Below are 12,653 nucleotides of genomic sequence, written 5' to 3'. Positions count from 1 at the left end.
CCATTGTCAGTGGTAATGGAGTATGGGACCCCAAACCTTGTGACAATATTTCTGTACAAGAACTTCCGACTTCTTTGGGCGGTGGCAGTGACTAAAGGTTCAGCCTCGATCCATTTTGTGAAATAGTCTATTCCTACAATGAGGAACTTGACTTGGCCTGATCCCTGAGGGAAAGGTCCGAGGAGGTCGAGCCCCGACTTTGCGAATGGCCAGGGTGAAGTGACTGACGTTAGGATTTTTGCCAGTAAAGAATGTCATAAAAACAGTCGCGTTGTAGATATAGTCTCTAAACCGACAAAAATCTCTTCGTACAAACGTTTTGGTTGTCACAAGTAACAAACCCCTTTTAAAATTGATAACCGAGTATTTAACCTCGGGTCGTCTTCTCAAGGAATTGCAGGGAGGTATGTTCTTATTATTGGTTATGGAGATTGTAAATTTGGGGGGTTTGAGAAATTTGGAGTTTGGGCAATGTGCACAGGTATATTTAAATGACAAGTAAAATAAATTAACAATAATAAAATCTCTTGGCAAGGTATGGAGAACTGGAGGTCCTATCCTAGTTATCCTTATCAATTGTGATGAGAATTGGATTCTTCTCCCATCTTATTAACCTCTAACTATGAAGGTAAGTTAAGTGGACAAATTAATTCCAATTTTTAATCAACAATGAGTTTGATAACTCAAGAGTTACCGAGGTCTCAACCAAAGCCAAAAGAGAAAAATCCAAATTATTTATATAATAAAAAGGAGCAATCATAAGTCTGAAATACCTCAAAAATATATTAAATAGAAAATCAATCTAAACATAGAGAGTCATAAATAAAATTGAGAAAAGAAATAAAAGAACATTGAACCTGGGATTGAGAGTCACTCTAAAACTAAGAGAAATCCTAAATCCTAATCCTAAGAGAGAGGAGAGAACCTCTCTCTCTAAAAACTACATCTACTCCTAAAATTATGAATTATAAGAGCCTGTTTATGAATGGATGCAATCCCCTACTTTATAGCCTCTAATCTGTGTTTTCTGGGCCGCGAACTGGGTCGAAAACAGCCCGGAAATCGCTGGAGAAGAATTCAGATTCGCTGATTTTCGTCACTTGCGATGCGGCCGCATGGAGCACGCGGTCGCGCACCTAGCGTCAGAGCAATATATATCAAATCGAAGCCCTGGACGTTAGCTTTCCAACGCAACTGAAACTGCGTCGTTTGGACCTCTGTAGCTAAAGTTATAGCCGTTTGAGTGCGAAGAGGTCAGGCTGGACAGCTTAGCAATTTCTTCAACTTCTTGTATTCCTTCCACTTTTGCATGCTTCTTTTCCATCCTCCAAGCCATTGCTGCCCTGTAATCTCTGAAATCACTCAACACACATATCAAGGCATCTAATGGTAATAAGAGAGGATTAATATTAGCAATTATAAGTCCAAAGAAGCATGTTTTCAATCAAAGCACATAATTAGGAAGGTAAATGTAAAACCATGCAAATAGTATGAATAAGTGGGTAAAGAGTAGATAAAAACCACTCAATTGAGCACAAGATAAACCATGAAATAGTGGTTTATCAACCTCCCCACACTTAAACAAAAGCATGTCCTCATGTTAAGCTTAAGAGAAACTATAAAGATGAAGAGGAATGATAGAATGTATGAAATGCAACCTATCTATATGAATGCAACTACATGCAAAAAATGTTTCTACCTACTTGGTTAAAAGTAAATAAGCTCTTTAAGACAAACATAAACCAGATTTCACTAATTCAAATCATACAATAAAAAGCAAGTAAACTTGTAAGAAGATAGCTCATGAAAGCAGGGAACATAGAATCAAGCATTAAACCCTCACTGGTAGTGTGTATCACTCTAATCTCTCAAGTGTATAGGGTTATTCACTCTACTCTTCTCTAGTCATGCTTTCTAAACCTTGTTCTTCATCTAACCAATCAACAATATTTAATATACCAATGAAAATGTCATGAGGTCTTTTTCAAGGTTGTAATGGGGCTAAGGTAAGGGTAAAGGTATATATATGGCTAAGTGAGCTTTATAAATTGAATCTTTAATTAACCTAAGCTCTCACCTAATATACATATACTCTATATACTTTTAAATTCATGCCTAGCTACCCATAATTCCCACTTTTGTATAATTCCCATACTCATGTACCAAATTTTCTTTAATTTTTATCACATGTGCATTGATCTTTTATTAAACTTAATATTTGGGGTAATTTTGTCCCCTTATTTATTTATTTATATTATATTATATATATATATATATATATTTTTTTTTCTTTTTCTCTCTTTTTTTTTCTTTTTTTTTCGTAGAGAAATAAACATAACTTATCAATGCACATGGATTTTTCTATTATTTTTCTATTTTGGTTTTTCATGAGTAGGTTCCCAAATTCCTAATATTCAAATAAATTAGAAACATGTTACATTCCCTTATCAACCCATGTTCCCAAAATTTCCCCACACTTATTTGCTACACAATCTCTATCTTAAGCTAACCAAAGATTCAATTGGGATAATTAATTTATTTTCTGCTTAAGGCTAGTGATGTGGTTATAGAACAGAAGGGGATTAAAAGCTCAAGGGGCTAACAAAGGTGATGTAAAAGGTAGGCTTATTTGGGGTAAGTGAGTTGATAATCAAATATGGCCTCAATCATACGCAAGCATGTAAATATACTAAACAAAGGACATATAGACTGGAACAAAATACAGATTACAATCATAGAGAAGGAAAACACACAGGAATAAAATATTTATGGTTAAATAATGTAACCATGTAAATAAGCTCAAAGTCTCACAGGTTGTGTGTTCTTTGGCTCAAAAACCATGTTCCAAATACAACTTCAAACAAGTTTAACACAAAAAATTTTGGTTTTAAATTAGTGAAAATTTTCAAAAAAATAGGATCTTAAGAAGAAACTTATTATTTTAACCAAGCAGTAACTAAATGCAAAAAAAATCAAATAAACATGCAATTAAATATGCAAATGCAACAATTAACAAAGAAAATAAAATATTGGTGTTTGAGATAGGAAAGTACTAACCCATGGAGATCGGTATCGACCTCCCCACACTTAAAGATTGCACCGTCCTCGGTACATGGTAAGATGTGCAAGTGGATGGGGGTTGTGGTTCCTCAGCTGGGGCTCTTTTTGTTCCTTTCCTTGCTGTTGATTTGGGAATGACTTTCTCTTTTTCTTTCTTGGTGGCCATCCTGAAAAAGGGAAGAGAAAGTAAATTAAATTCAAAGAGATATATATAGCAAGGAAGACAACGGAAAAGGTGGTGATGGATGCACATTAAGATATAACTGACATTATCACATGCTCGCGAGTACATGTGAAAAGCCAACAATGGGAAATAGCTAGTGCATGTAAAGACAAGTGAATGCAAGGTGTTTATTGGCATGCCGGCAAAGGGCATGAGTAGCATAGACCAACAATACTTTGTAACAAACCATCACGTTTGTATTGACAATTAATTTCAATTAATACAATAGTAAAGGGAGTTTATGAAAAGCAAGCATTCAGAGTAGTAGGATAAAAGATACTGAAAAGCAGTGCACAATGCCATACGGGCGTTTTCACAAACACATAGCATGCATGTTAAATAATCTAATAAAAATAATAAATTGAACATGCAACCAACCCTTTAAAAATAAATATATATAATTGTCAAATAATTCCTCTAATAGTCCACAAGTAAAATATAGAAATAATGACCCAAATAAATTTCTAACACCAATGAAAATAATGCAATGAATAAAAGTATGTAAATAAACTAAAATAAAACAAAAAAAATAAGAGAGATGAGAAGGGAAAGAAGATAAGAAAGAAAGAAGAAAGAAATAAGAAAAGATAAGAAAAATAAGGATTAGAGAAGAAAAGATAAGAAATTTGGCTGATCTGGATAATCTGTGCGCCGCTTGTGACGTGGACGCGTGAGTGACGCGGTCGCGTGGTGCGTGATAAGGTCAGGTGACGCGGACGCGTGGGTCATGCGATCGCGTGGCCTGTTTTGTGCGATTGGCGCAAGTGCAGCCTCGTGGTCGCGCAACTCTCTGTTCGAAACTCTTTTTGCCAAAATTCTGGGTGACGCGATCGCGTGGGGCATGCGATCGCGTGAGTGTCCATCATGGGGATATGACGCGGATGCGTGAGGCACGCGTTCGCGTGGTGAGGCTTGGGCTACCAGCACGAGTCCAGCCCAACTCCAGCTCAACTTTCGGCCATGCACCCTTTGACGTCGAAATCCAGGTCACGCGGCCGCGTGGGGCACGCGATCGCGTGGGAGGCCAGTATTCCCCTGCGACGCGGACGCGTCAGCGATGCGGTCGCGTGGGACGAATTGTGCCACTGGCACGCCTCCAGCCTTGCTCCAGCGTAACTCTCTGTTCATATTAATTTTTCTTTACTCTCCCTGTGACGCGGACGCGTCGCTGATGCGGTCGCGTCGCGAACTCGCTTCTCTCTTTTTTTTTTAATCTGAAAAGATGCAGAATGCAGTGTTAATATGAATGTGATGCAAAATTCCAGGTTCAATATAACAAAATAAAATAAAATTCAAAAACAAATAAAACTAAATAAAAATGAAAAAGGATGATCATACCATGGTGGGTTGTCTCACACCTAGCACTTTTAGTTAAAGTCCTTAAGTTGGACATTTGGTGAGCTTCCTGTTATGGTGGCTTGTGCTTGAACTCATCCAGGAATCTCCACCAATGTTTGTGATTCCAGTGTCCTCCGAGATCCCAAACTAAGCATGTAAAGCCCTTAAGAAGCTTCAAACAGATTCTTAGGCTCCCGGAGTGACAAATGCCAGAACAGATTCCAGGATCCCAAACTTTACTTTTACACCCGTTTTTGTCTCGATCTGCATTTTTCCAGCCGGATGAAAGGTGATCTGAATTCTCACTGCAGCGATCAAACAGCTTCCTAAACCCATTCAGTTGAGCTTTATACCAACCCTTGCGTTTGAACTTAAAGCTTCCAACCATGATGAACCTTGCAGGACAATTCTTACCACTGACCATCTTTCTCTTACTCTTAATATCACAAAGAGCTCTAAGTTGACCATCCGTCTCCAGTAGCCCATATTCAAGTGGGATTAGAAAGCTATGGGATATGAATTTTGCCCACTTGAATGTTGTGAAGGATGATGGCAACTTAGGGGGAGGTATTTTTAATGAAATTGCAAGCTCCACTCCCTTGTGCTCTTTTCTGATAACTACCACCTCTTTGCAAGCTTCTTCAATTTCAACCTCTTCCTCTTGGTAGCTCTCTTTCAATTCAATCTCCTCTTCATTGCTTTCCAAGGGCATGGGAGGTTGTGCTTCTTCTTCTTGAATCTCCATCTCTTGATCAACCTCTTCCAAGTCTTCAACTATGATATGCTTTGGAGGTTGTACACCCTCCTCAGCATCAATTACAACCATCTTGGAAGGAGGCTCTATGTCTTGACTTTCCCATGGAGGTTCTGCATCTCCTAAGTCTTCAACCACTTCTTCTTCTTCTTGAACAATGACAGTTTCTTCTACTTATTCTAGTACGAATTCATTCTCTGTCTTGTCCACTGGGGTTTCTGGTATCTCCTTCATGCTATGCTCTTCACTAGACTGTCCACATGGGGTTGTGGCTGATCCTTGTGTATTTAAGCGTCTAGAAGCCCATTGAATTAATACTTGCCCCAGTTGTTGAACGGTTGCCTGAAATTTAATTACTGTTTCCCTTAGGCGATCCTCTGCTTCTCGGGTTGCTGGACTTGGACATGATACAAAAGAAAGTGGTGGTGGTTGGGAGTGATTGGATTGGAATTGGGGTGGTTCTATATATGGTTCATATGGCTCATAAGGTGGTTGGTATGGTGGTTGAGGGTTAGGGTCATATGGAGGTGAGTGGTGGAAAAGGGCTTGTGAGTATGGTGGTCCCAAGTTTTGTTGAGGAGGTTCATAGGCATATGATGGTGGTTGTTGATAGTCCATTGGAGGTGGTTGTTGCCATGAGGGTTGATTAAATCCTTGTGGCTCCTCCCATCTTTGATTGTTCCAACCTTGATGCCTGTTCTCATTGTAATTTCTTCTTCCTGCAACATAATTATTAAAGAACCGTGAATTGAGGTGAAGCAACTCTCATCATCTCTGTCGTGTAAGCTTAGATGTGAAGAGAAGTGAAAAATGGAGGAAGAAAACTAAAGAAATCAAGAATGAATGAAGAACGAGAAGAAAGTTCTAGAAAGTGGAAGAAAGAGATGGAAGAAGAAGTTAGTTCTCAGAGAGAAAAAGCATGAGTGTTGGCATCTCTAAAATAAGAGAATGAACCACACAAAAACTCCTTACTCAGGTTCTATTCAATATATATGCTTACAATTAAAAAACTAACAAACTAACCTACTGTACAAATTTCAACAAACTAAGCTTGACTAACTTAATTATATCTAACAAACTTGGAGTACAAATATACTCTCAAACTAAATGTATAATGACTATTGATCATGTAACACCCCCTCTCAAACTTGGAGTGCAAATGTCCAATAGTCCAAGTTTGTTATGACAGTTTCGAAACAAGCTAGGTGCAAGAGCATTAGTTAAAATATCTGCGGCTTGATCAGCACTTGTTACTGGCAGCAACTTAGTGACCCCCTCTTGCCATTTATCCCTTGTAATATGACAATCCACTTCAATATGCTTTGTCCTCTCATGAAAAATAGGATTAGCAGCTATATGTAATGCTGATTGACTATCACAATAAATCCTCACTGGTCGTTGTTGGTCAATCTGAAGTTCCTTCATCATGTAACGAAGCCATTGCGCCTCTCTTGTTGCTGAAGCCAATGCCCTATACTCTGCTTCACAGGATGATGCTGCAACTGTATCTTGCCTTTTGCTCTTCCATGAAATTATTGAAGTGCCCAAGAAAAAATAATACCTTGTGATGGATCTTCTAGAATCTAGGCATGTTCCCCAATCACTGTCTGAGAAGCCAGAGGGAGTGAGGTTAGTGGTTGAAGAAAAGAATAAACCCATTGCTGGTGCTCCTTTGAGATATCTCAACACTCTCAATGATGCTTGAAAATATTTATCTGTAGCACAATCTAAGAATTGACTTAATCTAGATACTGCATAACAAATTTCAGGCCTTGTGTTTGTTAGATATAAGAGTCTTCCAACAATTCTGCGATATTCTGAAGTTGAGGCTAGAGGGGTTCCCGAGTCTTTTGACAAATGAGTGGTATAATCCATAGGAGTGGATATTGGTTTGGCAGCAAGCATTCCATAATCCTGCAGTAAGTCGAGGCAGTATTTTCTCTGACAAATGGAAATGCCCTTCTTGCTTCGAGCTACCTCCATGCCAAGGAAGTATTTGAGCTCCCCAAGATCTTTAATTCTGAACAAGTTATGCAAATAAGTCTTGATCTGAAGAATTTCCTGCAAGTCACTACCTGCAACCACTAAATCGTCAACATATACCAAGATAACAGTAAAACCCTTCAAAGTGTTCTTGGTAAACATGCTATAGTCATGCTTAGATTGAGTGTAGCCAGCCTTAGTTAGAGAGCCAGCAAGCTTTGTGTTCCATTGTCTACTTGCTTGTTTTAATCCATAGAGGGATCTATCTAATCTGTATACCAGACCTGGTTTGTGAATTTTGAGACCTGGTGGAGGTTTCATATAGACAGTTTCATTGAGATCTCCATGTAAAAACGCTGTATTGACGTCTGACTGGTGCAAATGCCAATTCTTGATAGCCGTAATAGCCATAACGATCCGAAATGTGTTCATTTTAACTACAGGGCTGAAAGTGTCTTTGTAGTCAACACCCTTAGTTTGAGAAAAACCCTGTGCCACCAAGCGTGCTTTGTGTCTCTCTATAGATCCATCCGGGTTCAATTTGAGTTTAAAAACCCATTTGCAACCCACTGCTTTCTTTCCAACAGGCAATTCAGTAAGTGTCCAGGTCTTATTCCTCTCCAAAGCAGAAAGTTCATTATTAATAGCTTCTTTCCAGCTCGAATCCTTAACAGCTTCATCATAAGTTTTGGGTTCTAAATGCATGGATGCAGCTAGTGTGAATGCTTTGTGCTTTGGGGACAACGACTCATATGAAACTACTTGTGAGAGGGGATATTTATGTGTGGTGTTGGTAGTAGCTGAACCATTGGAAGAGGCAATCATGCAATGAAAGTCTCTCAAATAAGACGGTGGTCTCCTAGGGCGAAGTGACTTTCGTGTCTCTAAATGCAACTCATGGTTTTCATGTAATGTATGTTGATGAGGTATTATTTGGGGTGCTGAACCTCTAAGAGTAATTTCTAATTGAGGACTATTAGGTGCAATTTGATTAGAATTGTCACTGCTTAACTCAATGGATGCAGAAGTGTGTTGAAAGTCATGAGATGCATGCTGAGTACCATCAGATTGTGTGTGATTTGTGTTATTATTGATGATATTATGATGAGGTGAGTCAAAAGGGTCAAAAAAAAGTATAATGTGTAGGTATGCAGGGTGCTGCATGATGTTGTAATGATGATTCAAGTTTCTCAGTTTGCAAAAAAGGTAGTACATGTTCATAAAAACTGACATTTCTTGACAAAAACACTTCTCTATTTGACAAATCATATAAAAGATATCCTTTAACTCCAATTTTATGACCAAGATGTATACATTTTCTGGCTCTTGTATCTAATTTCTTCCTATGTGCAGTCAATGTAGATGCATAGGTAAGGCAACCAAATACTCTCAAGTAAGCAATTTCAGGTAATTTATCTTTTAAAATTTGATAAGGACATGATTCATTAAGGGACACACTAGGAAGTCTATTGATCAAATGGATAGCATGAACTGCAGCAAAATGCCAAAAACTTTTAGGTACATTTGAATGAAACATTAATGTTCTAGTAACTTCCAAAATATGTTGGTGCTTTCTTTCTACAATTCCATTTTGTTGAAGTGTCTCAACGCAAGTTGTTTGATGAATTATGCCTTTGGAATTGTAGAAAGAAGGCATTTTAAACTCAAGACCATTGTCGGTTCTAATTTTCTTTATGGTGCTGCCATATTGAGTTTGTACGAAATTGACAAAATTTTGCACATGGGAAACAGTTTCAGCTTTAGAGCGCATGAGATGCAACCATGTATATCTACTTTTATCATCTATTATTGTTAGAAAATATTTGTGACCTTCCATGGAAGGTGTTCCTATGGGTCCCCGTATGTCCATGTGCACAAGGTCAAATAAAGCTGAAGATTGAGAGAAACTATGTGAAAAAGCTATCCTTCTTTGTTTGGCAAAATGACAAGCATCACAGGGATCCATAAATCCTTTATTTGTCAAAAAGTCATATGATTTTTGCATTACATTTATTCTTTGAAATGGTATATGTCCTAGTCTAAAGTGCCATAAGGCTCCTGCTTCATGTTTATTGGAGTTGTGAGGCCAACTCAGAGATGATAATGCTGTATGCAGTTTTGGTGATGCAATAGTTGTCAGACTCTCAAATGCATATAATCCTCTTCTTTGTTCAGCTACTCCAATCATCTTCTTGGAGAGATAATCCTATATCTCACAAGTAGAATCATTGAAAACGAATTCACATTTCAGATCAGTAGTCAATTTTGATACTGAAATGAGATTGAATTTAAAGTTGGGAATGTATAATGCATGTACTAGATGAAATGTGTTGCTAAACTCTATTGTTCCAGCTACGTCAGTAACTGTTTGAGTACCATCAGGCAAGTTAATGCGTATAGGTTTTATGTGATACAAATTTTTGAATGATTTTAATGAAAAAGAAACATGTTCACTAGCTCCTGAGTCTATGACCCAGGAATTTGGACTAAATGTGGCCAAAGACATAATGAATGCAATACCTTGATTTGATGGTAGAGAAATGGTGTGATTAGAACCTGTGTTATGACTCTGTTGTTGATTATTCTCCCTTTCAAGAAGTGCCAATAATGCTGCTCTCTGATCTGCAGAGAACTGAGCCTCTAACTTGCTAATTGCTTCTTGAGTGTTGTTACTGATATTATCACCATTCAAATCAGTAACCATGTTGATGATTCCACTGCCGCTGCCACTCCTCATATGAGGTGGGTATCCATGCTTTTTATAGTATACATCCTCAGTGTGTCCACTCTTACCACAAAATACACACTGTTTGTAAGTTTGACCTCTGCCTCCTCTTCCATTTAATCTACCCCCTCTGGCTCTAAGGCTCCTACCCCCTCTAGTGGCCATATTGATCTGAGGGTTAAAGCCTTGATTGGCTCTAGTGTCACCCATGGTTATCAATGCTTTTCCTTCAATGATATCTGCATTTTGTCTCTCTTGCTGTAACAAAAGTGAGAAGGTTGCATCTACCGTTGGAAGCGGCTTCATCAACATGATCTGGGACCTCACTACGGCAAATTGATCATTTAGTCCCCTGAGGAGCCTCACTACATTGGTATCTTCTTGGTAATTCCTCATCACATCTAAACCACAATCACAAGTTCCAGTGCAGTACTTACATGCTGGAATTGGGCGAAAATTATCTAACTCTTTCCAAATTCCTTTCAATTTGGTGAAGTATGCAGTAATGTTGAGGTCTCCCTGCCTTATGCTAAACAATTCTTCTTGTAACTCAGCCATTCTGAAAGAGTCTCCCTGATAATAGCGATGTCTCAAACTACGCCATATATCTGCAGCAACGTCCATCCACACCACACTGTGTGCTATCTCTGGACTTAAAGACAAATTCAACCAAGACACCACATATGTGTTGCATCTATCCCACGCATCAAACAGTGAATCATCTTCGGATGGTTTTACTAAAGTTCCATCAACAAACTTCAATTTATTTTTAGATCTCAACGCTCTACACATAGCTCTCTCCCAAGCATGATAGTTACTGGGACCTAAAATCACAGAAATTAAAGGAGTTCCTGGACTCTCACCGGGATGCAGAAAATACGGACTCATTGGATCCATAATCGGACTTTTGTTCGCTCGATTTGCTGCTGATTGCAATTGATTAACCTGATTAACGAGGTTCGCAAGTGTTTGAATGTCGAAATTCGAGGTCTGGTTGGCCATTCTTTCTGAAAATTAGGGATTCAACTCGACGATCTTGTAAGTTTCAAGATTCGGATGCTCAAAACCACAAGTTTGATTCAAACTTCAAACCTATTAGATCTTTCACATCAGTGCTCGTGATCGGAGCCTTCACCTCTGTCCACGCTCACCGCACCATATTAAAGAACCGTGAATTGAGGTGAAGCAACTCTCATCATCTCTGTCGTGTAAGCTTAGATGTGAAGAGAAGTGAAAAATGGAGGAAGAAAACTAAAGAAATCAAGAATGAATGAAGAACGAGAAGAAAGTTCTAGAAAGTGGAAGAAAGAGATGGAAGAAGAAGTTAGTTCTCAGAGAGAAAAAGCATGAGTGTTGGCATCTCTAAAATAAGAGAATGAACCACACAAAAACTCCTTACTCAGGTTCTATTCAATATATATGCTTACAATTAAAAAACTAACAAACTAACCTACTGTACAAATTTCAACAAACTAAGCTTGACTAACTTAATTATATCTAACAAATTTGGAGTACAAATGTACTCTCAAACTAAATGTATAATGACTATTGATCATGTAACAATAATTGTAACCAGATTCATAGCCAAAGGGGTGAGAGTTCATAGTAGCAATTAAAAATAAAAATAAAAATAAATTTAAATTAAAAGGTTATTTAAATTTTGAAATTTAAATTTTGAATATTTTTAAATTTGAATTTTGAAATTTGATTTTTGAAATAAGATAAGATAAGATAAAAATTTTAAAAATAAAAATCTGAAAAAAAAAATTTTTTCAAAAAACATTAATTAAAAATATTTTTGAATTTAATGAGGAAAGAGAAAAACAATAAAATGACACCAAATTTCAAATTTTTTTAGATCAAAACGAAGAAAACAACTAAGAACAGCTTGAAGGTCAAGATGAACGTGAAGAACAACTTGAAGATCAAGATGAACACTAAGAACAAATTTTTGAAAAAAAAAAATTTATAACTAAATAAAAACCAATAACCTCTTAATTTACGAAAAAAGCAAAAATAAAAACAAAAATAAAAATAAATAAACAAGTAAAAGAAAAATATTTACAATAACCAATAATAAGGCACACGTTTGCAATTCCCCGGCAACGGCGCCATTTTGACGTTAGGATTTTTGCCAGTAAAGAATGTCATAAAAACAGTCGCGTTGTAGATATAGTCTCTAAACCGACAAAAATCCCTTCGTACAAACGTTTTGGTTGTCACAAGTAACAAACCCCTTTTAAAATTGATAACCGAGTATTTAACCTCGGGTCGTCTTCTCAAGGAATTGCAGGGAGGTATGTTCTTATTATTGGTTATGGAGATTGTAAATTTGGGGTTTGAGAAATTTGGAGTTTGGGCAATGTGCACAGGTATATTTAAATGACAAGTAAAATAAATTAACAATAATAAAATCTCTTGGCAAGGTATGGAGAACTGGAGGTCCTATCCTAGTTATCCTTATCAATTGTGATGAGAATTGGATTCTTCCCCCAACTTATTAACCTCTAACTATGAAGGTAAGTTAAGTGGACAAATTAATTCCAATTTTTAGTCAACAATGAGTTTGA

At 37.4% G+C, this 12,653-nt stretch overlaps 1 protein-coding gene across 1 annotated transcript; it reads right to left on the bottom strand.

The window, feature by feature from the left end:
* Nucleotides 1-9,564: 9,564 nt before the first annotated feature.
* On the bottom strand, nt 9,565-11,085 carry LOC112786225 (uncharacterized). Its single transcript, XM_025829629.1, has one exon. It carries the CDS (start codon nt 11,083-11,085, stop codon nt 9,565-9,567), a length of 1,521 nt encoding a protein of 506 aa, XP_025685414.1.
* Between the last annotated feature and the right edge of the window lie 1,568 nt (nt 11,086-12,653).

The sequence above is a fragment of the Arachis hypogaea genome, chromosome 20, assembly GCF_003086295.3.
Source record: "Arachis hypogaea cultivar Tifrunner chromosome 20, arahy.Tifrunner.gnm2.J5K5, whole genome shotgun sequence".
NCBI classification, from domain to species: Eukaryota; Viridiplantae; Streptophyta; class Magnoliopsida; order Fabales; family Fabaceae; genus Arachis; species Arachis hypogaea.
The sequence above is the reverse complement of the archived record's forward strand: the minus strand, read 5'-3'. Positions and strand labels throughout refer to the sequence as shown.

What these genes read in the sequence shown, in the direction of transcription:
- LOC112786225 (XM_025829629.1), bottom strand. Translation starts at nt 11,085, where the DNA reads ATGGCCAACCAGACCTCGAATTTCGACATTCAAACACTTGCGAACCTC.